At 39.0% G+C, this 26,411-nt stretch overlaps 1 protein-coding gene across 1 annotated transcript; it reads right to left on the reverse strand.

Annotated features, from left to right (window-relative positions):
• Window positions 1–1,258: 1,258 nt before the first annotated feature.
• On the reverse strand, window positions 1,259–26,331 carry gas7a (growth arrest-specific 7a). Its single transcript, XM_037793235.1, has 10 exons — window positions 26,168–26,331; window positions 16,488–16,577; window positions 14,819–14,934; window positions 11,915–11,989; window positions 11,165–11,243; window positions 8,743–8,874; window positions 6,146–6,269; window positions 4,293–4,372; window positions 3,234–3,332; window positions 1,259–2,107 (listed from the first exon to the last, which is right to left on the reverse strand). The coding sequence occupies exons 1-10, from the start codon at window positions 26,294–26,296 to the stop codon at window positions 1,994–1,996; spliced, it is 1,038 nt and encodes a 345-aa protein (XP_037649163.1). The 5' UTR covers window positions 26,297–26,331; the 3' UTR covers window positions 1,259–1,993.
• Between the last annotated feature and the right edge of the window lie 80 nt (window positions 26,332–26,411).

A 26,411-nucleotide genomic window follows, 5' to 3' on the forward strand; every position in this document is an offset into this window, starting at 1 on the left:
GCTTTTGAGAAATTTAAAAAAGACGGCCACAGAAAGGTAATAATCCAAATAAATCCAGAGCAGATAGACCACAACAAAATGTAGACAAAGACAGACACATACATGTAAACACAGACACATACTGTTCATGCAGTCTCTGATCAAATTCATTTGGGCAACTGGGATGAGTCAGCTGGAATAGATCAATAATGTCCTGGCCTGGAGTATAAAGAGGTGAAGTCCCGCCCCTTCCGGTGGACCACCATGAGACCTTATTTTAGAAGAAATATGAACGGTAGTCAACGACGAGAGACAAAATTTGTTTTGATTTGCTTGAATTGCGCCATGAATCACACATATGATGTTTGTCAATTTAAAAGATAATTTTGCAATTCAAGAAAGTCTCAGTTTGTTGTAAAACTGTTGAAGTATCAGACTGAAAATATGCAATTAGAAAGACGCCACACCTAAAAGTGTCGTAGTGACGTCTCTCTCTCTGAAGCTACGATGTCTGTGTGTTTCCTACTGGGATGTACTCACACCAGCAACGGGTCTGATCGTTCTTTCTCTTCCCGGCTGATAAAAAGACCAGGAGTCGCTGGATAAAACACATCAGGTCAGATAACGTCTCATTTGTGCGTGGTCATAGCTAAGTTAGCTTGCTAGCTAGTGTTTGTGACGTATATTGTGCGAGACGAGAGATGTAGTTCACTGAGCGGTTTTACACAAAACTAAATGATACTACGACAAACCTTTGACAAACAGTGACTTTCTTGACTTGCAAAATTATGTTTTAAATTGATTCATGGCACAATTCAAACGGGATAAAAAAATGTTTTGTCTCTCGCCGTTGACTACCGTTCATATTTTTTTCCAAAATAAAGTCCCATGAGGACCACCAGAAGGGATGGGACTTTGAACTCTCTGTTTAATTTGTTGAATTCTGCTTTCTGCTTTCAACCACCATCGTAAAGATATTCTCTGTACATTTACCAAAAATAAAACAAACAACATTGTACAGTACAAACACCTCGTCGGCCTCAAAGATCATTTGGGCCTGTTACACATCGGACAGCAAAATACATCTAGCCTGTATGTACAAATGTACACTGATGCAGTAGAGTAGAATATGTCAAGGACATTCCAGGTATATAACCGTCAGGCACTAAAAGGTGTTTCAGTGTAACTTGGACCACCTTTTTCCTCTGGACTGATCCAAAATTAGACCCTGGCCTAAACCCGATCGACCACGTGTTTTGACTTGTGACGAGCATAGTCAAAATCACATTCCTAAACACTGTATGTGTGTGTGGCTTTTTAAACAATTGAGGTTACTGGCTATTAATGCTGTACACTCGTTTTTTTTTGTGTGTGAGAAAGCTCCTTAATTCTGTAACTTACTAGATGTAAATACCTTGTGTAAATTCAATGAACTATACCAAAAAACAACCATCATTGTTCCACAAATTGTGCAGCTCTCCATATACAGAAAAAGCAAGATATTCAAAACATGCATTTCCACCAAAATGAACCAGCAAAATATGAAAATATATCATATTCAGTCTAAGGTCTCAATATGCTTCAATATCCGTATCTAAAATAAAGGTAATATCAATAATCAGACTTTTTTTTTTTTTGTTTGGTTCACTCAAACAGTGAAAAGTGTAGATTGAAGCTAAACTAAACGATTCAAAATACATATAATTTTTCTAATAGTGTCAACTTTACACAACAGGTAAACAGCAGAATATGTTAAATGGCATTCAATAAGCTAATGTTGATTATGATAGGGTTAAATTTAGAAGGAACATGCTGGTACTTTGATCCATTACTGTTTCCTGACTGCGTTAAGAATGAATCTTTCCTCCTGTTATTCCAGTCAGAGAGAGGATGAGCAGACCTCGGTAGTCTGAACATGCACTGTCCCTGGATCAGTGTTATCAGAAGTGTTCTGGGACTCTGTGGATGTGTTGTAATACTGACGACAGAATGGCTGATCCCAGGTCAGGATGCTCTATATGTCCATATCTACGGGTCGGACATCGCCGGTGTTGTTCTCCCTCACCCACAGCTCTCTGTCTTTGGCTGGATCCACGTTCTGTAGCAGCTGGTCGACCGGCTCCACCATCTACAGACACATTACCAGACACATGAGCCCATAAAACTATCTGGGAAATACACTTATTCACTTTCTGGCAGAGAGTTACTGTAGATGAGAAGATTGACATCACCAGGGGTGGAAGTAAATGCTGAAATATCACAGTGTAAAAGTACAGTGCCACGCCATTGTTCAGACGGCCCATTATTCTGAAACCCCAAATCATCCGAAAAATGTCCCATTGAACTGAAAGCCCATTATCCCGAAAACAAACGCCCATTGTTCCGAAGCCCATTGCTCCAAAGGCCCATTGTTCTGAAGGCCCATTACTCCGAAGGCCCATTGTTCCGAAGGCCCATTGCTCCAAAGGCCCATTGTTCCGAAGGCCCATTACTCCGAAGGCCCATTGCTCCGAAAATGATGAATTTATTAGCTCAAATGGACAAGAAAGCTAAATAAGAAACAATAACATATTGCAAAGGAGAGAAAAAAGTAACACCAGATAAGCTAGTCTGGCTAAACGCTAACTAGCCTAGCTAGTCTGGGTAGCAGTAGCTGCCGTCTCTGCAAAATTCTGGGTGTATCGTTTCAGTTTTCTGGCAAGAACAAAAGAGATATATAACTTAAAATGTACATTCTGTTTACAGACCATCACATCAGGTTGATCTCTAGTGTTTGTATCACCTCTGAGGAGTTTGTCTTGTCAGCTTCACACAGAGAAGCACCCTTGTTATTCCCACAGTACTGACAGACTACTGTAACGTCTATTTAGATTTACAGGGTTTACTCTTAACCTCCTAAATGAGAAGAGTGTCTGGGTGGGATACTCTGAGGCGCAGAGTGATGACAGCGAGGGCGTCTGATGAAAGGCTGACGGAGGAAACACTGACTTTAGGGCTTGATCTGTCAAAACATCTACGCTCACACGAAGTGGCACGCACATCATGTCAAAGCCAGTTGCAATCACTGGTACATCTAATAATGGTTTGCTCCCAAAATTGGTGTAAGCTGTGATGTCCAAGTGGGGACTAGAGAAATGCAAATAACCTCAAATCTAAACAAAAATCAAGTGTATGTTTAAACGTCTGTTTTCACATTCAGTATCGGCACAGTACATACACAGAAATAAAGGCAGGAGAAAGGAGCTCTAACTCACACTCTGATTGAACATGTCCGTTTCGTGCCGCAGAGTCGTGTACTGGCGTAAATGCTGCTGAATCCACTCGATCCGATCAACCTCCAGTTTCTCCAGCTCCTGAAGAAGAAGAAGACAAAAGTTTAGCGTCATTAACAGAGATAAACTGTTAACCCTTGTGTTTTGTTGACATTGGTTTTACTTCCTCATTATTTGACCCGACTGCTGTATGTGTACAAATAATAATAATAATAGCAAAAACGTCTTTTTCTCTTAATAAATATTCTCTCTTTTCCTATCACCTTGTTAAATCCCCATACGTAGAAAAGTATTAAAGTTGTAACACAGCTACACATCTGATGAAGGTGATAAAATATGAAGATTATCACAATGCACTGAAAAATAGTATATGTAGGAAAATGGTATGTATATGTATATATATATATATATATATATATATATATATACTGTATATATATACATATACATATACATAGACACATATATATATGTTATAAGGAGATATGATATATTTCCTTGTTATGTTATTATATATACTGTACGATTGTCTTAAAATAGTGAATGTCATTAAGTATAAAGCTGGATATTATATTACACATTCTCTTATTGGGAAAATATGAAAATATTATATATACAGTGCTTTAGGTTATATGGAATATTCATGAACAAATATATATATTTCTTTTTTGCCAATAAGTCATTTATAGGTGAATAAATACACAGTATGTTATCCTATATACTGTAGCATTGCTACTTATTTTTAGGGTCAATTCCCTGTTATATCAAGAACAAACTGTCCAACAACAGAAATCCAAATACACACATTTGGGAGGTAAAGTGCTGCAAAAAAAGTTCTTTCAACATCATTCGCAGATACAGAGCAGAAGAAAATCCATTGTTATTAACCAGATTTTACAGCCAAGAGACACAAAAAATATTTTTTTTTGCACAATTTTTTTTTTATGTCAGTTCAGAATTATTTTTTATAAGCGATAGTCATTAAGAAAACCTGGAGAAACAGTGCTGTTAAAGTTAACTTGAGGACTAATCTTCTCTTACCATGCTGGTGGTGACCATTTCTTCAAACCACTTGCACTGGGTTTGGTTGTACAGATCCACGCAGCGCATCAGGTCGTCTCCTGGAGAATACAGAGAGAGGTCAAAGGTCAACAAGGAAACAACAATCAGCATTTACAAGGTTATTTATTTTTCTCCAAACTTTTTAAAACATCTTTTTTTCCAACTCTGCATGTCTGTTATTATTAGTGGTTTGATCTGTGGTTGAGCAAAACCCTTAAGGACCAGCAGAGGGCGCTCACAATTCACTCCTCAATGATTCAAAGATTAATCATTTAATGTGGAAATGAACCTGTTATTATTATCATGGCTGTTTTTACAGCATAAATTAAGCTATAAAGACAGTTATATTCTAATATATTAGGATTGTTTTACAACAAACGTGCTAAACGGGGTCTTATATTAAATAAAAACGAAACTAACATTTTTCATTTTGACTCCCTGTGTCCACAACGCTGCACATTTCTGGGACAAACATGAAACAGATCTCACATTTTGTTTGACAACTACTATTTTTAAATCAATGCTAAAAAGCTGAACTGCTCCACATTCGCTTTGAAGTAAACTGTTTTAATTCAGTAAAGGATCTGAGTACGTCTTTCACTTCTATCATGTCTCTCTCTCTCAAATTGAAATCAGAAGTCATTCTTTCAGTTATGACTGGTGGTGAAACACTGCCGAATATTTCTCTATATCCTAAAACATAAATAAGTGTCAGATAGTAAAACATGACTGAAGCTTATTAATATTAACCCAGTGAAGTTAAAAACATATCTGTCTGGCAGCAAGTGCAGTGAGCCGTAATGACATTTGACCTTTAGGCGGCGGTGTTAATCAACGACACATCGCTGACATCAATTAACTGTAACTATGAGCGCTTTTGATTAGTGCCGTGGACTGTGACTAATCTACTGAGTGGAGTAAGTCCTGCAGTGCTTTTCTCTCTGCTGAAGCCTGAGCAGAACAATTACAACATTAACTCGTCTTCTTTCTTATTAAAATGTAAAACACAGAGGTAGGATGTCGGTCTTTTGCTGCGCTTGTCCTAGTTTCTAAAATGTAAACTAATTAAGGGGAGACACCCCATGGGAATAGCTTAACAAAATTAACTAATATAGATATCACCAAGAAACTCGCCCAGTTCATTACTTACATTAAGAATATTTTTTTTTGTATTACAAGTTTTCTGTAATCGTATGTTTAAATATGCAAATGAGGCATTCTCTTATCAAATTTGTGCTAATTTGCATATGTTTCCAGCACAGAAATATGAACATTGGATAAAGCCAGGTTCAATATGCTTGTTTCATTTTTTTGACACATGAGAGAATATTGGTTTGTATCCCTCCATAAATCAGAAAATACTGACAACAACGATGACATTTTTTTTTTTACTATGTTTTTATGAATAAAATGTTCTATAAATCAGGCTATGAATGACATATGACCAAACTAGGGCTGTCAATTGCTTAAAATATTTAATCATGATTAATCGCTTATTAATCACACATTTCTTATCTGGTTATAATGTACCTTAAGGGGAGATTTGTCAAATACTCTTATCAACATGGGAGTGGGCACATTTATTATTGGAAATCGATTAACAACACAAAACAATGGACACATGGACAAACTCTAGGTTTAAACTGAAACTCAAGGTTTTAAAAGTACAAGGAAAAAGATCTGTTAATATCTGCTCCTTGTGTTTTCAAACCTTGAGATTTAGTTTAAACCTAGAGAGCTTTTCATGTGTCTTGGTGCAGTTATTTAGTGACATGGTGACACAAACATGGCTGCAGTGACTGTCTTGTATTTAAAGCTCTGTGAATTCTGACCTGCTTGTGTGGATTTCCTCCGGGCCTTCTTGATGTCCTCCTCCGTCTTGTTGCTGAGTTTGATCTCCAACTGCTGGGTCTTCACCTCCAGATCTTTCTGCCTGTCTGCCAGGGCTTTACGGGCCTGCGCCGCGCACACACACATTCACACACGTTTAGTGGGATGTGTGAACACAATGAGTCATTCAGTATAATCCTCAGATTTACTGTACCTACATCTATCACAGGAGTCATTACGGCCTTTTCGTGTTGACGTTTGCACTCTGATCCGGGTCTCATCCTTTAATCTTTTCTTAATTCATATCACTGAGTCTTTCCTCTTATTCTTTACCTCTCCGAAGGTCATGATGTAATAGTGTAATAGTGTAAACATTCAGTAACAGTGATGCCAAGATTCAAGAGACAACAGAAAGAAAATGTGGGATGGAGTCAAACTGAAACCCACTGATGAGGTCACTTAATGCAGCGGAGCAGAGATGGAGCCAAAAGTTAGTTTTTGGCTGGAAATCACCTTTTATAATCGCTATAAACTTCAGGTGTGGGCTGTAAACGTTGAATGAAAAATATGACAAACTTGCATTTGAAGAAAATAGAAACTGATGCAAGTTGCAGATGCTGTGAAAACCCACACCAAACTACATTAAACATTGACAATAATTTAAGCAGGTCTCAAATGTATACATTTATGTGCTTTTTAACTGTACTTATGTGCTCTTGTATGTTTTCTTTAATGCCATCAACTGATGAAAATTAGCCTGTATGACTAAATCTGGCACATTTACGTGATGGCTTATGTTAATTAATGTGCATTGTCCGATTTTAAATAACAATTTTTTTTTTTTCAAACAAACACTTTTTAGAAAACGGTTTAGAAAAGCACTAGTAATGAGCATTCAATCACAGACACACAATATTTGACAACATGCAACACAATTGACCGTTCGCTAAACCTAGCTAGGCACAAACAGTGTGTTTGTCCGCTGTAACGTAAACTTGAATAGTTAGCATGTCTGGCTAACTATCTACAGTAGCAACCGAGTGTTAACTCCAAGGCCAAGAGTTAGCACATCATTAGGTTAACTAGCTACATTAGTTTGTGGGGTTATGCTAAAATAAAATAAAAAGTTGGCACATCCACTTTGTAGCATTTTTCCCACAGACTGGAAGCTGGTCTTCGAAGCTATCAGAGTTTAGAAGGTTAATGTTAGCGACTATTGTTGGATTAATTTACACTCACACACTGATTAACCTCAGCCAACGCTACCTGAGATAGTGTTACGTTTACCAAACACATCAGTTAGTCCTCTATACCTTCATTCTCTCGTCATGTTAAACATGGGTTAGGGTTACAAACTATTTGAAAATACGAAGCAGTATGTGAACTAAGCAGCCAAACAGGGTTAATAACAGTCTGACATCTTACCATACTTATAATACTACAACTAATTAACTAAACAATGTAATACAAGAACTATGCTTATTCTGTATTTCTATGTGTCTTATACTTGGATCATCAATACTGACTTTTTGCATTGGCCTGTAGCATGACATCATGTATGTAGCCATCATATACATACTGTATTTCAACATCATTTTACAGGCTTTTAGTGTTAAAATACAATCAGCTGAAAACATTAAAAAGATCCAGCTGGCGACCAACTCACAGAGTTTTAGCCTCAGTGACACGCATCATGTATCAAATGCATATTTAGGATCTTTTTACAGGGTTCTCCTTTTAAAACCGGGACAGGTGGTTGACTGCATTTTAAACCAGCTCAAAGCTGATCAAATCTAGCAGCAACAGATGTCATTTCAGCCGACAAAATCGACGGCTGCTGGCTAGAGATGAGAAGCCTGTTCTGTCTGAAACCTATTGTTTCAAAAGGTATTTATAATTTCAAGAGTAAATATGTCAGTGTTATCATTTTAAAACTGCATATACACTGTGTACTGTATATATACTGTATGACGTACAAGTACAAGAACAGAAAGCTTGCAAGGTTCGCTAAAATTCAGTGTGGCCTTGCTTATGTATAAGGACTCCACAATAAGTGTCTACTTTGTTATATATATATTTAAGAACACCTAAATAGAAGCACCATTCATCTGTCAAAAAGCCAAAATATTATAAACATGTTTTAATTCTTGGCTGAGGTGGAACTGCTGGTGCATTAACAAAGACATGCAGAAGGATATCGTCCTTCTTCCTTCCACCTCGTCTCGTCTTATTTCTGGTAGTGCAGACACTTAATAATGCTACCCATCGCAACATGCAGAAAATGCTCAAAAATGAAAGTATAAACCAAAAAGGTTTTGTGTGTGTGTAGAGGGAATTCATTCATAAAATGATTGTAGCAGGTGGGAAGCAAGTGTAGGAGTTACTGAAGCTCTTTTTTATGTAACTTTCTGAGGTAGACAAACACTGCTGTGTATCTTCTAGACCTCTAAACTAGAGTATCGATGTTTGGAGGGAGACTTTGGCCAGTTAGGAATGACGGGAAACAGTTTCATATGTTCAAATACTGTACAAATGCACGGTAGCCTACACTGCATTTGACCTATAACTTAATAATCTACTGGTATGTCAGACTCGGTACCTTCTCCACACTTGCGTAGCGACTCGCCAGCTGCTTCCTGAGGTCGGCGATGTGATGGTCGTACTTTTTCAGGTCCTTCTTGAAGTTGTCGTTCCTGAACGTCAGCAGAGGTTTTTCAACCTCAGTGTGGAGCTGTGAAAACAAGACACTCAGCTGTAATTCACTTATTCTTCCTATGAAAAAAACCTCCCTCCCGTTGTATGCACTGTGTTTTGCATTGTTTTGTTGTGTCATGACTATACAGTATATGATATCCTAGGTTATGTAGCACATGTGCACCAAGTTATGGAAAGTAAAATCTATGAGTACAATCTGTAGTTCAGCTCAGGTAAAACACTAGAGGCTACACACCGGCATAACATTGTCTACATATTCACTTTTGATTAGTTTGACAACATACAATACCTACTCAAATTACTACTACTACTACTACTATACATTTACAAATACACTCCTGAGGTATTAAGGCCTTTACACTCCAGGGGTGTGACAAATAAACAACACGAAAATGCAAAATACTCGCCTGCGAATATTATATGTCTAGGGCTTTTATTGTGAAAGGTAAGAACAGGAGGGGATCTGGTCTGTGCTGCCTTTGTCAAGGGTGAAAGGAGTAATAAAGTTTGTCATCTTGGTTTGGATCTCCGTGTTGTTGTTTCATAAATACTGTATGCGTTACTCAACCAGTTCTGCACAACGTGATTGGCTGATGCCTTTATTCGCGGCGTGAAAGCTCAGAAAATCGATCTTGTTCCGAAAAGTATTACGTCCCTTTTTCGTTGTGTAATATTCAGGCTCAAATTAATTGCACGGAAAAAAAAAACACCCCGGTGTGTAAAGTCCTTTAGTCATAAACTAATTTGGCAGAACAATGATTTTAAATTATTTGTTTACAATTATTTAATTATCATTCACATTTACCTTGTTTTTAACCTTACTGCCATAAATACCTTTCTCTAAAATCCATACATCTCCTGACACATTTTACTTAATTAAAACCACGATGAAGTACAGCTTCTCCGGACTTACTACTAAATAAAGCCTGTTTCCTTTTCTACAAAGTCACATCCATCACCATAAAGGGAGTCGATTACACTTTTAGTCCCAGCTTCTATTTCTCCCAGCAAACACTTATTTTCATATTATTTTCCAATAATATGAAAAAGTATTTTTTTTATGACACTTCAATAAGCTACAAAGTGCTCGTCAGCAGCTCTCCACACAGAATGCTAATCTAGTGAAATGCCAAGGCTGCGAGATATAGATGAAATATAGCTTATTAGAAAATGAGCCGGAGCTTCTGCAGGCTTGATAAGACTTCTCATTCCCTGCCTGACCACGCATTACCTTCCCCTCACCCGCCTCATAATGAAGCATGGAGTATCGGAGCGCTGGTGGAGCGGGGAGGGGGCTGCATGGCCCTTGGTGGGGGCTCGTCACAACGCCGAGCTAATTAATTAGACAACAGAGGGCCGTGAAAGAGCTCCGAGGCCGCCTCTGCGTTATTTAAGGCTGCATCCGAGGCCAGAGTGGGGTTTCTGCATCGCTACTAATCGGACCGCGGACAGGTCATTTTCTACGGTCGGCGCCGACAAGGTCGAGGTAAACATGCCCCGTCACCTCAGGATGTGGTCAGATCGAGTATCCATTACTTCAGTTGATTGAAAACATTAAACACTTGACCTGAAGGTGCAGAAACCTGCACACCAGAGGCAGCACAGACTGTGATTTAGAGAAAGCTAGAAGGCATTAGCTACTTTCTTTTTTACAGCTAAATTCGGCTAAAGACTGTTATAATATACCAGAGCTGAAGGTGGATTATTCACATTTCTTGGTTTATCTATCCATAACCATCAATGAGAAACCCAAAGATTATCAGTTTACTATCATATATGACAGAAAAAAGAAGCACAAATTTTAGTGTTTTTTTTTCATTAATTTTTGCTTGAAAAAATGACAGAAATAGGGCTGCAACTAACAATTATTTTCATTGTCGATTAATCTGTTTAATTAGTTGTTTAGTCTATAAAATACAGAAAATGGTTAAATATATTGATCAGTGTTTCCCAAAGCCGAAGATGATGTCTTGTTTTGTCCACAACTCAAAGATATTCAGTTTACTGTCATAGCGGAGTAAAGAAACCAGAAAATATTCAAATTTAAGAAGCTGGAATCAGAACATTTTACATTTTTTTTCTTAAAATATGACACAAACCGACAAATCGATTATAAAAATAGTTGCCGCTTAATTTAATAGTTGACAACTAATCGGTCAATCTTTGCAGCTCTAGACCGAAACAATTAATCAATTATCCAAATAGTTGCATATTAATATTTCTGTCAGTCCTTTAATGAGTGATTTTCAGATCTACATGAGATTCTACAGTAAATGCATTCATTTCCAACAGCAGATATGAATTACCTTGTTGGAGAACTTTAAGTGAACCTCAGCCTCATCATGAAGACTCTTCTTCAGCTGAGTCCAAGCTTCTCCAAGAGTCCTGAGAAAACATTGAAGGCAAACAAATAAAAGAAATACGACACAATTTCTAATGTAACCTATAACCCCACAAAATAATGTAGTCATTAGGGGTGGGAATCACCAGAGGCCCCGCGATACAAGATTATTCCGATACTTAAGTCAAGATATGATCTTATTGTATAATGATTTTAAACATTTTTTTTTCCACTGCAAATTATGCACTTTGTCAACATCTGTTTTATCTAATAAGACACAGTTTTCACTCTGTTCATCTCAGAGTTTTCATTCACATATCTTGAGGTCAGAGGTCAAGTGACCCCTTTGAAAATGGCAATGGCAGTTTTTTGTCGCCAAAATTTAGCGTTCTTCCCAACATCCGTGACATCTGGATTTGGATTTGTGTTTCCATTTAGTTTCATTTTTATTGCCGAAACAGAAATGTTGTGTAATTGAGGAATTTCCAGAGCTGGAAAGAAAACAGCATCCACTGTTTCTCGAGCCAAGACTCTTTTCTGTCTGCCGAGATCTGCTCAAAGATTTCGATGTTTTTTTGCTGACAGATAAACATAAAAAAACATCCGAGTCTATTTTAAAAACTCCTATTTTTAGACCCGGTTCTGTAATTACTAAACCTATGTACTGTTGTGCAGAGCTGTGTTTGCTCTGACAGCTTCTGTTTACTGCACTCACCCTTCCTCCTGTGCTGCCAGGGGGCTCAGAGACAGCTTGGAGAGGTTCTTGGCATATTCTTCTTCAATCTTTATCCTGAAACACAAAGACCACGATGTGAAAGATGTGAAGAGCTGAGCTGCCTGGCTCAAGGGAGGACAGAAACTGCTTTAGTGAGGTGGTAAAAATGCTTTAACACAGATCATTTCAGGGGTGCACTGCAGCACAACGACACACACTTCTACTACAATTTGCTGCAAAGGCCAGCCGTGACCCCCTGCACGTCAATAACACCATTGTACTTTGTGTGACATTCACTTCCTGCACCGGTCTCACATTCACCATCCTCACCTAAATAAATCTGTCACCTAAAGAAGGTCACAAGGCCCATTCTTTGACTTAATGTTCGGATACTCAGCAGCACCGAGCAACACAGCGAAACAACACAGAAAGGTCAGCGCTGAATACAAGTCTAACTGAGGGATTTGGGAGACGGTGGCCTCTTGAAACAGAAGAATCCTCATTAACTTCCCACGACTCGGACCAGCATGTGAACAGAGCTTTTGTACAATTAGACGGAGCTAATTATATAGAGAGACGTGAGATCGGATGTAAAAGTTTTAACAAAACTCCCAATTATTCATGCTGTTTATTGACATCCTGTTTCAGATTCAGTGGGAGCTAAATAATCTATGCATTTCCTTTATGCTCGGCTGAGATCTAAAGCCCCTTTAATTACTGGGTGCAAGCTTTAATTACAGCTGTAAGACAAAAGCTTGGATCCCTACAGATCCTTTATAAATTGGTAATTTGTCATTTGTGTGTAAAGCACAATAAAAACATTTTCAGTATTCCTCTTTTGAGGTGATTTCATACACACCATATACACAGCTTTGGGATGTTGTTTATATATAATTTATAAATAGTTTAATAAATAAATAATAATACAAAAATAAAATAATAAGGAAATAAAAATAAAAATAATAAATAAACAATAATAATAAGGGAAGGAAAATAATAATAAATAAATACATTTCAGTAAAAGCTGTAATACCACAGTGTAAAAAAGCCAGTCCTGCATTCAAATGTTTACTTTATATAGTGTTGGGTAGTTAAAATCTATTAAAAAAAATGCATCATATCTTTTAAAACCATTATACTGTATATAATGTATGCAAAATCTGAACATGCAAAGTAACTAGTACTTTTACTGCACTACATTTATATGACAGTTAAAGTAACATAAAACAAAAATACTGATACAAAATAGTTCTTGAGTATGTAATGTAATGTCACTAATGTATTTAGTGATGGTGTCATTACTATAATTGCCTGCTGTATTACTTGACATGTGTGATGTTTCCCCCAAAAAAACAAATGAAGCCAGAAGTATCTCAAAGTTTCCAAGTGTTACCACAAGGACAAAAGAACAAAGACAAATACTGATAGTGATAACACACGGAGATAAAACACTGACAGCTCTATTGAACACTAAGAAAGTGCATCAATCGATTTTTCTGACCATGATGAACAATGTAGCTCTGTTGAATATTTAACAGAAAATGGCAAAACTGGACTGAAATCCATTGAAAAAGAAGAAGGTTTTGTTACTGTTAGTAAATCCCATGAAAAGACCAAAAAACAACAATGTGTTCGTCTGTCTCATATAACACATGCATCTATAAAAACAACTAAAAATATATATACTTTAATTAAAAAATCGTAGTAATTTCCTAAAACAGTTGCTCGCTGTAGTTTTTATCAAACAGGCTGTCAACCTGCTGTCGGCATCTTCCCAGATATATATTTATATTGTCTTCATCTCAGGACAGCATGAAACGTGCCAATACTAGCTGACATAAAGGAACAATTACAACTTGCCCAACTGAAACAAATTCCTGAAGACCTCTCTCCATTTTTCTCTCGTAGATAGTTAAATGACCAAGTCAACCTCTACTTCTTCTACTACTCTGTTTACTGGCAGATTACAGCCATGCGCAGCCTATAGCGCAAACTTCTAAACTACGCTGTCGCCGAGTTTATTCGCTCCAAACCAGTTGATGGAAACACACCAAATTCACATTTTTTATTTTGCGACATTTGAATGGTTTGCTTAAAATTCACTTGACAATTAAATGGAAACACTGCTAGTGTCGCTCATTGATGTGTTTTTAATCAATTTTGGACAACAATGGAGCTCGATGGCACAGAGGAAGAAGATATATCAGGCTTTGGTACACACACAATACTTGTTAGTAGATACATTCATTGTTGGTTTTAGTGTTTTCATTGATTTTGTTGACAACCAACCCTTTTACAGCCGATGTAATTTGCTGCATGTCGCCCCCTTTCCCTCGATTTTTGTAGCCCCCATTTTTAAAAATCAATAAACTGAAACCTCTGAGTCTGTCATGGTATTTGACGTTCTGTACATGACCACAGATAACGTAGCGGTAAGCATCTAGTGACATGTATGCTTGTAATTTTTCGCTGGTGTAACGCTACACGCTACGTTTCCCGACCAAATACGTGTATATATATCTGGCCACTCAATATTGGGCCACTTGCTAATGTATTCTACCGACTCACTAAAAGCATGCCCTTGCATAGCTTGACAAGCTATTGCACTGCGCCATACTTCCGTTGCCAAACTGCGTGCGCACACTTACGTAGGTCATCACTGTTTATAACCTGTAAAGGTGTCTAAAAGAGAAATGTCACCTTAAGAGCTTACCGGTCTTCCAAGTTAAAACATTTTTATTTTAGCTGAGCTTGTTTCAAGTAACCAACTTCTACTCTAATAAAGGAGCTTCTCTGGCTCCTCCAGTGTCTGATACTATTTATAGTGTGTTTATTAATTAATTAAAACCGCTGCTGTCTCTGTTTTGTTTTTTATAACGGTCTGATCTGAAATGAAACAGTTACCTCTCGTGGATAAACTCCGACATCTCCTTCTGCATGTGTTTGCCCTTCACCTGCTTCTGCAGAAGGACCTCGAAGCCCGCCACCGAGGTGGTCCCCTGGGGGTCTTTCTTGTCGGTCTGAGGAGGAGGAGGAGGAGGAGGAGGAGGAAGAGGAGGAGGAGAGCATCATCCAAAAACAGCAGTGGACCAATAAACAACCACAGCTATGACTTCACGGACAGAGCGTCCAGTAACGACTCTTTTGTTGTGTATGTTTGAGAGTGTGTAGGGGTTTGTGAGAATGTGCTCTGAATGTGTGACTCACTCTTGTGTATGTCACGCAGGACATGCGTTGGTGTGCGTGCGTCAATCACTGATGGCTGGATGTGTATTATGTGTGTGCTTGTGGGTGCGGGGATGTGCAGCACTTTGTCTTGTTTGTGACAGGAGTGATGTGGAACAGAGGTGCTAGATTTATTTCACACAGCAGGTCAGCGGACGCACAAAACATCACAACACGACAGGCCGCAAACAAGCAGCCAAACAGCGGAGGAGGAAACAGGCGTCGGGTTTCAGTCAATTATGCGGGCTGAAGGGTTTTCCGATACAAATCTAATTTAGTATGGAAATGTATGGAAACTGAAAATTACAGCAGCCTCTGGGGAGACATCTGAAGCAGGATGATCATTGTGTTTGCAGAGAAGCCGGTCGATAAGTCTTCCACCTGTGATCCGCCTACTCCAACATGAAAGCCAATTGTGCCTTTTGTTAAACGAGAAGGAGAGCGGATCCATTTGCTTTCTATTCACACAACCATTTTTAGACACATAATTTAATGTAAGCATTAGAGGCTTTTAACTGCACTTTACAGCACAAGTTTGTTCAACAAAATGTGTCGACAGGAACCTTCTGGAGCTTCTCTGGTGGGTAGTTGGACCAAACACATACAGTGTATATAATAACAGTGAAAACGGCAAAGTCTTGGATTCATAATTAAGAAACATTGCAAAACAAAACAGTTTCAATTACAGCTAAATTTTTTGATGCTGATAGCAAAATCAATATTTAATCATTTTTTTTATAGGGCTGTCTAAATTAACGCAATAATAACACGTTAACGCATATTTGTTTTAACGCCACTAATTTCTTTAACACTTTAACGCAACTTGTGTTTTTTAGGTTGTAGCGGGCTCAGTTTTAAAGCTAGAGTGAAGATACTGATTTCAAATGAAACTATTTGCATAAAACGATTGCAAAACGATTAGACGATAAAACGATTGCATAAAAAAAGTTAACTTTTATGCATATTTTGGTGTGTTCTTTATACTATGACAGTTTTCCAAAATTAGATTGGAAAAATCACAATATATCACTTTGCTTACAGTATCGCAATATATCACAATATATTGAATCGTAACCACTGTAACATGATAAGTATTGTATCGCCTGATTCCTGTCAATACACAGCCCTAATACATAGGCGAATATACTGGCCCAGCCAATTGAAGGTCTACTGTATACACTGTTAGATACACTACAGTGCCTCCATGTTATCCAGGCTTTAGAGGACAGTGACTATATACTGTATACTGATTTTGCCAGGTGTCTGTATGAAGTTGGCACTCATCATCACCAAATATCACAGTTCTGTCACAGTTATACTGTAGTTCCTGTGTTTCAGCAGAACTCACCCAGAAGTAGTCGCAGTAGCTCCATTCGTTGGGCTTCAGGAGCTGCTGCTCCGGACTTTCTCCAGGCAGAGGGAAAGTCACACAGTTGATCTGAAGCAAGAAATACAGATATGAGATAATTACCTAACTGAGAAATGAAACAAATGACAGATCTGTGAGGAGTCAGAAGAAGACAAGATGAGTGGAGGTGAAATGATTTCTTTAAGAGAGTGAGCTAACAGACCTGGGTTTCATCTGGACAGTGGTGGAAAAGTAACTTTTACTAGGGTACTCTACTTAAGTTCAATTTTGAGGTACTTGTACTTAGTTTGAGCATTTCTATTTTCTGCTACTTTATACTTTACTCCACTACATCTCAGAGGCAAATATTGTACTTTTAACTAAACTTCATGTATTTAATAGATATAGTTACTAGTTAAAAAAAACAAAAACATATGATCCGCTTATAAGATACAACTTGTTAAAGATCAAATGAGCAACGTGATCTCATGGGAAGGCGTATAAATACAATGTTACATGTGTCATGTCTACGCATTTTAAGCTTTTCTCGTGTCATTTAACGCCCTGCTCTCATTCCCAACTGGTCATTTACAGTACGTACACACGGTCTCAATTTTAAACATGTGGTTAACGTGAAATCAAACAAAACTACATGGTTAAGTTTAGGAAAAGATCATGGCTTGGGTTAAAGCAAGGATGTTTGTTATGTTAAGTAGTCTATGTAAATAAGTCAACGGGTGACTTTTGGTTTCGCACGGGACACGAACAGCTGTCTCCTGGGTGAAAGTCGTGTGTGCGTTTGACCCACCTGTCCACTCCGTCCTCCTCCCTAAGGGGACTTTCTCGCTCTTTATACTACGTCACCTGACTTCTGGTGCCCTTGGCTCTGAGCATCTAATATTGCCACGACATGAGATGACACGCGGAAAGCAAAAAATACGTAATAATAACACGTGAAATTACTTAAAGGAACAGTGTGTAGGATCTAGCAGTATCTAGTGGTGAGGTTGCAGATTACAACTTCTCACGTGTGCCAAGCGTGTTGGAGAGCTACGGTGAGCGATGCGAATGGCCCTCTCTAGAGCCAGTTGTTGTAAGAGTAGAGTGCTTTGAGTGTATGTGTACATGGGAAGTGATTGGTGAAGCAAGAGAGGGAGAGCGGCGGCGTCGGAAGTGAGGAACTTTATCGACTCCGGTCCAAGAAGGAAGAGTTAACAATGTTTGGTTTGTCCGTTCTGGGCTACAAGAAACATGGCGGTGCAACATGGCAGACTCCATGAAGAGAGGACCCGCTCCCTATGTAGATGTAAACGTCTCATTCTAAGCTAACGAAAACACAACAAATCTTATTTTCACGTGATTATACACTAAAGAAAACATACTTTTCATACATTAATATTATATTACATTTCTGCCAATAGATTCCCTGAAATGTTACACACTGGTCCTTATGAATAAGAAATGTGTGTGTTATTCATATGCCATTTGGTGAGACCAGGCTAGTATGAGTTGTTGATGGGACTAAACTGTTTGGATGGTTTTATTTAAATAACTGTTTGAATCCCAAAGAGATCAAATTATCCAATATTTCACTAAAAATCAAAAAAGAAAGATGAATGACATTCACTTGAAGCAAAGTTCTTAATTATACATCATGGTATTGGTGCTTTACTTCAGTAAAGTGCATCTTCCACCACTGCATCTGGATCGTGCAGATGAGAGGAAAAAGGTCAGGCGTGAGTAAACATACAAATGTTGGCCATCCAGAAGGTGACCCGCGGCCCTTCAGGGGGAGAGAGAGAGAGACAACCATGTCCACTCCAAAATACAGAGAAACTTTTGTACTACAGAATGAATAAATTAACTTTATACACTTGGGAATATGTGGCATTGCAGATAACACACCCAGCACTCAGCCTGAATACAGACTCCATGGTCCACAGCGTCTTCAATTACTCTTGGGGCTGCAATTATGTAATGTTCACCATCTGCGAGCCCTCCCTCCTGGCACCGCAAGATAGCCTCTGTGCCATGTCAACCGCTGCTGCAAACTACATGGGCATCCAGACAGGATGCTTCATCCACAAACATACAAAAACACACTGAGTCACAGTGTTTACTGCATGAGCTCACCACTGTACTGCTGTCATACCGACTGAAGACAAACATAGAGCGTTCACAGCTGGCTCAAATGAACGCCTTCATTCTTTTAACTTCCCAATAAAGAAGGTGTGACAAGAATAATGTGAACAACATGGTGCCAGTAAATGTTTACCAGCTTGTGTCGTGTGTGTGATGCTTTACAAAGAATACCGAAGGGGAAGCAAGAAGCTGAAGAAAAGAGAGAGGCAGGTTTGGTGTAGTGATCACAATCCAAATAAGAGGTCATATGACTCGCTTTGGCCCAGGAGGGCTTTTCTGTAGAAGCCTACTACACCCACTAGTAGGTTTTATCAGCTATTCACATGGTAGATCACAAAAAAGGTATAAAAGGACACGGCAGCGACCGTAGTAATTATGACAGAAGCAGAAGTGGAAGTCAGGCGCTGTAGTGTAGACACTGTGAAACTCCAGATGGGGTGGAGATCGAAGGCGATTGACAGGACACAAAACATAGAGCTTTCACCCAGGAGACTGGAGTTTGCATCCCTTGTGAAACCAACAATGTGTAGTTGTCTCTGTTTTAATAAGCCTAAAGTTTCACTTCCACATTTGAAACAGTTATTTTAAGCCAAAACATTTTTTTGCCTCAACCTAAGTGTTTTTGTTGCCTAAACCTAAGGAAGCCTTTTTGTTTTTGTTCAAAACGTAAGGTTTCAATCAGTTTCACATGTTAGAACGTGTTGCTTTTAAGTTTTGCTTTCACTTTACCAACGTAGTAGGCGTAGTAGGCCCCTAATGACTCACATCTATGCTGCTTATAGCGACTGATGACGCCTATTTAATGGTCTGATAACAGTCAAATCTGGCAAACATGATCAGTCATTTGGAGTCATGTTTGTGTCCACCTGATGGATGTAAAGCCCCTTTCTCACATGCACTGCAACCCTGAACTTATCTAGACATTAGCCAGAGGAGCTGTATGTGAGAAAGAAAATCTCCACATTGTTTTCAGACTGAACATTAAAAGGACTCCCTAGTACAAAGTCTGTGTAAAGTCTGATTGAGCCTGTAGCATCCCAGTTAAAGTAATTACAAGACTGGACTTTTTTTCTGTTTTCCATTCACTTCATCAACCAACAAGAGCTAAACAAATATTAAACAAACAGAAGGCAGAATAAATACATTAGCGTTAAACTTTGTTAGCATCACTTCCAGAAAGTTAGCAAATACACAAAAAACTCAAAATTACTAGACAATTTGTCACAAATGAATGCATTTAATACCTTCTTGCCCTTTCAACTGGAGCTAAACTCCTGTAATACTCTCTCTCTCTGTCTGTCTTTCTCTCCTTCTCTGTGTTTAGCAATGCTGTTCATCTTTCTGATATTCATATAAAGCATTTCTTCTTTCTGCCTATTCAGGAAATTAACTTCAAATTTACCACTTTTGACAGTATTACAGTTTAGCATCCAGCTTTTCTAGCTGTGTTTTTCAGCTCTTAGTTTCTTTCTTAGTTCAGCTTCCAACTCTGCCAGTTGTACATTTCATCTTCTAGGGTTTTCAGCAGGGCAGTGCAATGCATTTGAGCTTTAACATTTTTCGGCGAATCATTTTACATTTCTGTATTTTCAGCAATGCTTTGCAATTAATTTCAGCGGTCAGCATTCACATGCATTTTCAGTAGGAAATGCATTTTCTAGTTTTATTATCACCTCATAAAGTTAATATGGCTAACATGTTAGCAAAAAGACATGGAGTAACATTAGCATTCATTTGTAGTAGGGAATGTAACTGTTTTTTCATTGTTAATATAAAAATATGGATTTGTGAAGCCAAACTTATTCAGAGGGACAGAAACAAAACACATAGGTATGACATATTGGCTCATGTTTCTGTCCTTATCTAACCAACTTTTACTCTCTTTTAATAGTTACTCACTTTTTCTGTGTGTTGTTTGGTGCTGGGCAGGTAGCGTACGGTACAATCAGCTTATCAGAGCTCTTTGGATGGAAATGGTTGCCTACAATTTTACATGTTGGAGTTGATGAAAGTGTTTAAACTCAACTAGTCAATGAGTAGCTGGAGAAGGCAAATAGCTGTGTAGTGATAGTTCTCTTGAAGCTCTGAGACTTCTTTCACATTGCACACACACCTGATTTATTTTTAGAAATATTACTTTAACGTTCAATATCTCTATCTCTGAGACGCTCTTCTCTGTTGCAGCCTCACTGTGTGATCCATGATGATACGCTGAGTGCAGTTTTGCATAAAACTCTGCAGCTTTAGAGTATAAAACAAATATTTGAGCAAATATTGAGCTTAGAAAAAAAGCTCAACTTCCAATAAACACTTGACATTGACCTCTTCATTCTTTGCGCTGCCACCGCAGCACTCGATCTGGACAGCTTCCAATAAACAACTTCAAAAACAGATGAGTAATACTCTTTCTCTGTTACATAATCACTAAAAGTCCAGAGGAAATACTGATATGGCTACTTGCCAAGCGGGCGTACCGATACGACAGAAAACAGCTGAAACATGCATGAACAAGAAGCTCATTAATTCACAGTAACACTTCACAATCTAAAGGAACAACAGTGTGATTTACTCTGTGTGCCGACCAGTCACTTTGTTCATTTTCTGCCTCAGAGATCATACTGATTGTCATGGGCAGCAGATTTTCCATTACACTGGCTCCACATCTATCATGACTGTTGTTTATCTGCCTCTCACATCCAGCAGAAAATGAGACCATTTATCTAAAAGAAGGCTGTCTGGCTAACTTACTTCTCTTTTATGGCTGCTTAGTGAGGTGCTCGGGGGTTCGGCAATAAAATATTAATATAGATTACCCTTATTACACAGCATGTAATAAATCAAGTCCAGCTGTTGGATTTGAGATGTTGCAGCAGGCTGTATCGCCATATTTCATCCTTGAATGACTACGTTCACACGCACACTAATATTCCACTACTATTACGAATATGACAATATGGTGAATTTTATACGGGTCATGTAAACAGCATATTCCATTTGGATAATCTAAATTAGGCCTTATTCTGAATGGAGCATTTTCAGATTAAGACGTGGGATATGTCTGTTATTCAGGATTTAGGAGCATTCTTTGGACATGTACTGTAAACAGCACATTCAGAATATGCGTCTCAATTGGGATTTTTACGGCAGTTTGCGACACACACGATACAGTAAGTGCCAGTTTACAAGGCTTGAGTAGAGATGCATGCCCAAAAGAAAAGCCCACATATCTGGTTGGAAGGAGAAACACATCTACATTTAAACATTATGAAAGGAGGGAAATTTAACTTATTTAAAGGACGAAGCCATAGGATGTACGTCATGGTCCGGAAAATGTCCCATTGGACCGAAAGCCGAATTGTCCGACAGCCTGTTATCCCGAAAACAAATGCCCATTGTTTTGTAAAGGGCTGGGTATCGGTACTCGATACCTTTAAGGTTTCCACCAAAATAACCCAGTACCAAGTAGTGTCGAAACTTCTCCAGTCAAATAATACCTGCATTCGATCTTTTTTGTACCCAGATCTAGAAAAGAATGACTATTTGTATGTTTTTGCTCGCAGTCAATCACCAAAGGCATTCTTCGATTTAATGTGACTGGCGATTGTGATTGGCCTCTACCTACAGTGGTATGGCTATACTACACGCTTGTGGCGTTTGATTATAATCAATGCGGTGGTGTTGGCATTTTATGCAAGTGAATGCTTCGATTCACATGATGGGTATCAATTAAGTAGAAAAAAAGATATCCAATGAAGTACTCTATTGGTATTGATATCACATTAAGGGTACTGGTATTGGTACTGGTATCGTAACACCCAGCCCAAGTTCCAAACGCCCATCACTTTGAAAATAGGCTAAAAACTCTCAGCAAACAGATGCACATGGCTAATTATTAAGCAAAATAGCGTCATCGGATTGTCCCGGACGTGATATTTTTTTCCCTACCATGGCGAAAGCTCGACCCGCCCTGCTCTGCCTCTGGTTGGCTTAACCTGATATTCTTAACCTAAACCTAACTAATCTCACTCCTCATGCCTAAATCTAACCAATCTAACCAACGAAGACAACCAACGAGTAATAAGAGGTGGTGTGGTGGGTCATGCCTTTGCCAGTAAGAAAAAAAACGTGAATGTCCGATGATGTCATTCTGCATAATATTTAGTCATGTGCTTCTGTTTGTTGTACGGAGAGTGGGCATTTTCGGAGCAACGGGTCTTCGGAATAATGGGTGTTTGCTTTTGGGATAACGGGCTGTCGGATGAGCTTTTAGTCTAACGGGAAATTTTTCTGACTATTTGGATTTCGGAATCATGGGCCGTCAGAAAAAACAGCGTTTTACATTAATCAGAGTATGCACAGCTGTAGGTAAATGGGAATAATAATGGAATATTATTTTTTTCGGGCTGTCAAAGTTAACGCGATAATACCACATTAATGCGAAGGAGGCTAAATAACGCTCCAAAGTTACGCTAAATTTTGGTGAGGAAAAATTAGCATGGCATTTAACACATTAACACAACTTGTGATTTTTAGGTTGTAGCAGGCTCAGTTTTAAAGCTAGAGTTAAGATATTGGCATTATATGAAACTAGAAAACCTAAAGAGCTAGAATGTCATACTAGCTCACGAAGGAGGTTAAATAACGCTTTAAAATTACACTACATTTTGGCGAGTTAAAACTGGCATGCCAATTTTCAGAGGGGTCCTGTGACCTCTGACCTCAAGATATGTGAATGAAAACGGGTTCTATGGGTACCCACGAGTCTCCCCTTTACAGACATGCCCACTTTATGATAACCACATGCAGTTTGGGGCAAGTCATAGTCAAGTCAGCACACTGACACTGACAGCTGTTGTTGCCTGTTGGGCTTGAGTTTGCCATGTTATGATTTGAGAATATTTTTTATGCTAAATGAAGTACCTGTGAGGGTTTCTGGACAATATTTGTCATTGTTTTGTGTTGTTAATTGATTTCCAATAATAAAATATACATACATTTGCATTAATCAAGCACTTTTGCCCATTCCCATGTTGATAAGAGTATTAAATACTATACTATACAAATCTCCCTCTAAGGTACATTTTGAACAGAAAAAAGTGTGATTAATTTGTGATTTAATCGTGATCAACTATGGACAATTATGCCATTAATCGCAATTAAATATTTTATCGATTGACAGCTCTAATACATTCTCTTCAGCCATGACAACAGCTTAGAAGGAATATTGTCTTTATCAGAATAAAGGCAAAACCCAAAATATTTTGTGCATGTAAACGTAGTCAATGTTACCGTTTAGTGCAAAACAAAAGCAACATATAGGAGTGCAGATCTGTTGAGTGAATTGGGACATTTTGTCCCCACTCAGCATTCATACACATTCACTCTCATGGGGGGTTTGTATCCAAGCTCAAGGCAATGGTTGATTCATTACACATTTAATGCTTTTACTTATTTATTTATTTTTTTCATTTGCTGAATATAGAAAAAAAAATCATGACACAGTGGAAGAAGAAATCTCCCACGAGAGACGTAAAAAATAATTTGTTTGGCTGTCGAACAAACGACTGAAACACTTCCTCTCTCTCACATCCATTTCTGAGAATATTTCAGCAAATGTGACTGTAGGATGCTCTGCTGCTGTTGCTAGGCGACAAAGTACTTTTGCTGTAAAAGACCACCCCCCACCTCCACACACACACACACACATACACACACACACCTTCATACAACAAAACAATCTCAGACTCTATTCTTCCTCCATTCCTCCCTTCTCCTTTCCAAAGACCAATCAAAAAGCCCCGTCCGAGTCCCGCCAACGAGGCCAGATGACACTCTAAAAGAGCTTCTGTTCTCCCCCCCCCACGCCAAACGACGCATCATAGCAACAAGTCAAACTGCACGTGAATCAACGTTTAATAAGCTGAAAAAATGCAATGCATTTGCTGTGATTGCTCACACTCCCTGAAGGTGAAAACAAGGTCACAGTGTGGCTCCTATCTGATGTGTTGAAGCCTCGGCGTCCTGCGAGGGTCCATTTTGCCAACAACAGTCATGGATGTGTGCGTCTCCATGACAACTGTGGAGAGTTGTGTAATGCGAGGTGCACCGTGGCGAGCAGAAAGACACCTTTGTGGACTGACGTCATCCAGCCACTGCTACAGTTTCAATCATTAGCACCTCCTCTATTTTATATTTATTTCATCTTCATGAACTGCAGCAGAGATTTTTAATATTCATGCACTGAACATTGAATATTTCCTCCCATTTACTGGCTGTATTTTTCAGAAATTAACATTTCTCTGCAATCTGTTTATTGGGAGCTAATTGAGATGTGAAATTGTGTTTAAAAATGCCTCAACTCTACATGAGAATTTGACTGGATGCTCATGAACAATAGATCTATGAGGCCCTGCACAGACAGAGAAAGAAAATCATATTTTTTCTAACAGTATGTCTTCAGTGAATCTCTGAATGGCTTCCCCCTCCTCTTCTCCTATGCCAGTGTTTTCCATTTCAACACCCATTAATCAGTGCTATTGCTTTTGTCACCATGGAAACTGGACTTGCTGCATCTCACGCAGGTCTGGTGGGGTTTTTTTTCTTCACAATAGCCAGACTGACGGCTCCCGTGGCTGCAGCAGGCCAGCAAGCCCACCGAGCGCAAAATCAAGACCCTGCGAGACACAAAACCACTTCTGTCTGTCTGTCTGTCTTCCCCTCACCCTCATCACCGGCACCGCCATACGTTCGCCTCACCCCCTCCCACAGTCATCATTAAAACAGATTACATAACCACAGTTTCTGTCTGGGCATCTTAAGATAAATTCACTTGGTGAAGAGCACATTTAATTCCTCCCGGGTTCTTTAATGAGCCTCATATCAAAGGCTGATACGGAGGACTTTACAGCCCAAATAAGCAAAAGTGGGAGTCCCTCATAGTCTAGTGCACAAAGTGTTCACTTCCCAAATGCTGCTGTGTGACCTGCACTGCCCTGCAGATTACATGCAGAGCCCTCTGAGTAAGAACAAGGGGGGATTCAGTATCACACTGAGCAACAACTCGATGAGAAAAACACTCCAGATCTTTATCAGTCAGACAGAAGCGATTCTAAAAATACCAACAGCGGTCTCCAGATCAGCTCCGTACTTTTTTGCTCAACATTTGAATATGGTGAAGCGAAGACACGCATTTGAGTGTCGTGAGCGGAGAGCATTAATTCACCTCTGACAGGCATTAAATCGATATCATGGATCGTGGCCAGTCAGTCAGTCAGTCAGTCAGTGAGACAGAAATGAGCACACGACTCCTCTTCATTCAGACTAATGTGGTATACGATATATGCAGGGAACCCCACGTTACTCCACGAGAAACCCATGATGCATTATGCTTTGAGCTTGAAGACAACAGTAATAGTAATAATAATAGTAAAAAGATGAACTCAGAGGATGGAGATGGAGGTGGAGATGGAGAGACAGCAGAGGCGGATGAAGAAGAAGAAGAAGAAGAGGAAGAAGAGGTTTAAGTTCTGGGTACTCACGGTGATCTTGGTCTCCTTGACCTCCTTGAACTGCCTCTTGGCCGGCGAAACAGAGCCGGGGGGCTGCGGGGTGAGACAGGACGGATCGTCAAAACTCTCCTCAGTGTCAAAGCTGGCTTCCATCATCATCCCTCTCACCTCCTCCTGCTTCTCTATTCTGGGAAAGCCTCACTCTCTCCTCTCTCTCTCTCTTTCCCTCCACGCACCGAGGCTGCCTTCAGTCTCACTGGCTACGGAGTGAGTG

Source organism: Sebastes umbrosus, chromosome 14 (genome assembly GCF_015220745.1).
Source record: "Sebastes umbrosus isolate fSebUmb1 chromosome 14, fSebUmb1.pri, whole genome shotgun sequence".
In the NCBI taxonomy this organism is placed as follows: Eukaryota; Metazoa; Chordata; class Actinopteri; order Perciformes; family Sebastidae; genus Sebastes; species Sebastes umbrosus.

Bases quoted from the DNA above. Each gene is read 5' to 3' on its own strand.
- gas7a (XM_037793235.1), bottom strand. From the start codon at position 26,296: ATGATGATGGAAGCCAGCTTTGACACTGAGGAGAGTTTTGACGATCCG. The intron at 11,990-14,818 runs GTAACTGTTTCA...TTTGTGTTTCAG, and splicing joins TCGGAGTTTATCCACGAGAG to GATAAAGATTGAAGAAGAAT. The intron at 11,244-11,914 runs GTGAGTGCAGTA...ATGTTTTCTCAG, and splicing joins CTGGCAGCACAGGAGGAAGG to GACTCTTGGAGAAGCTTGGA.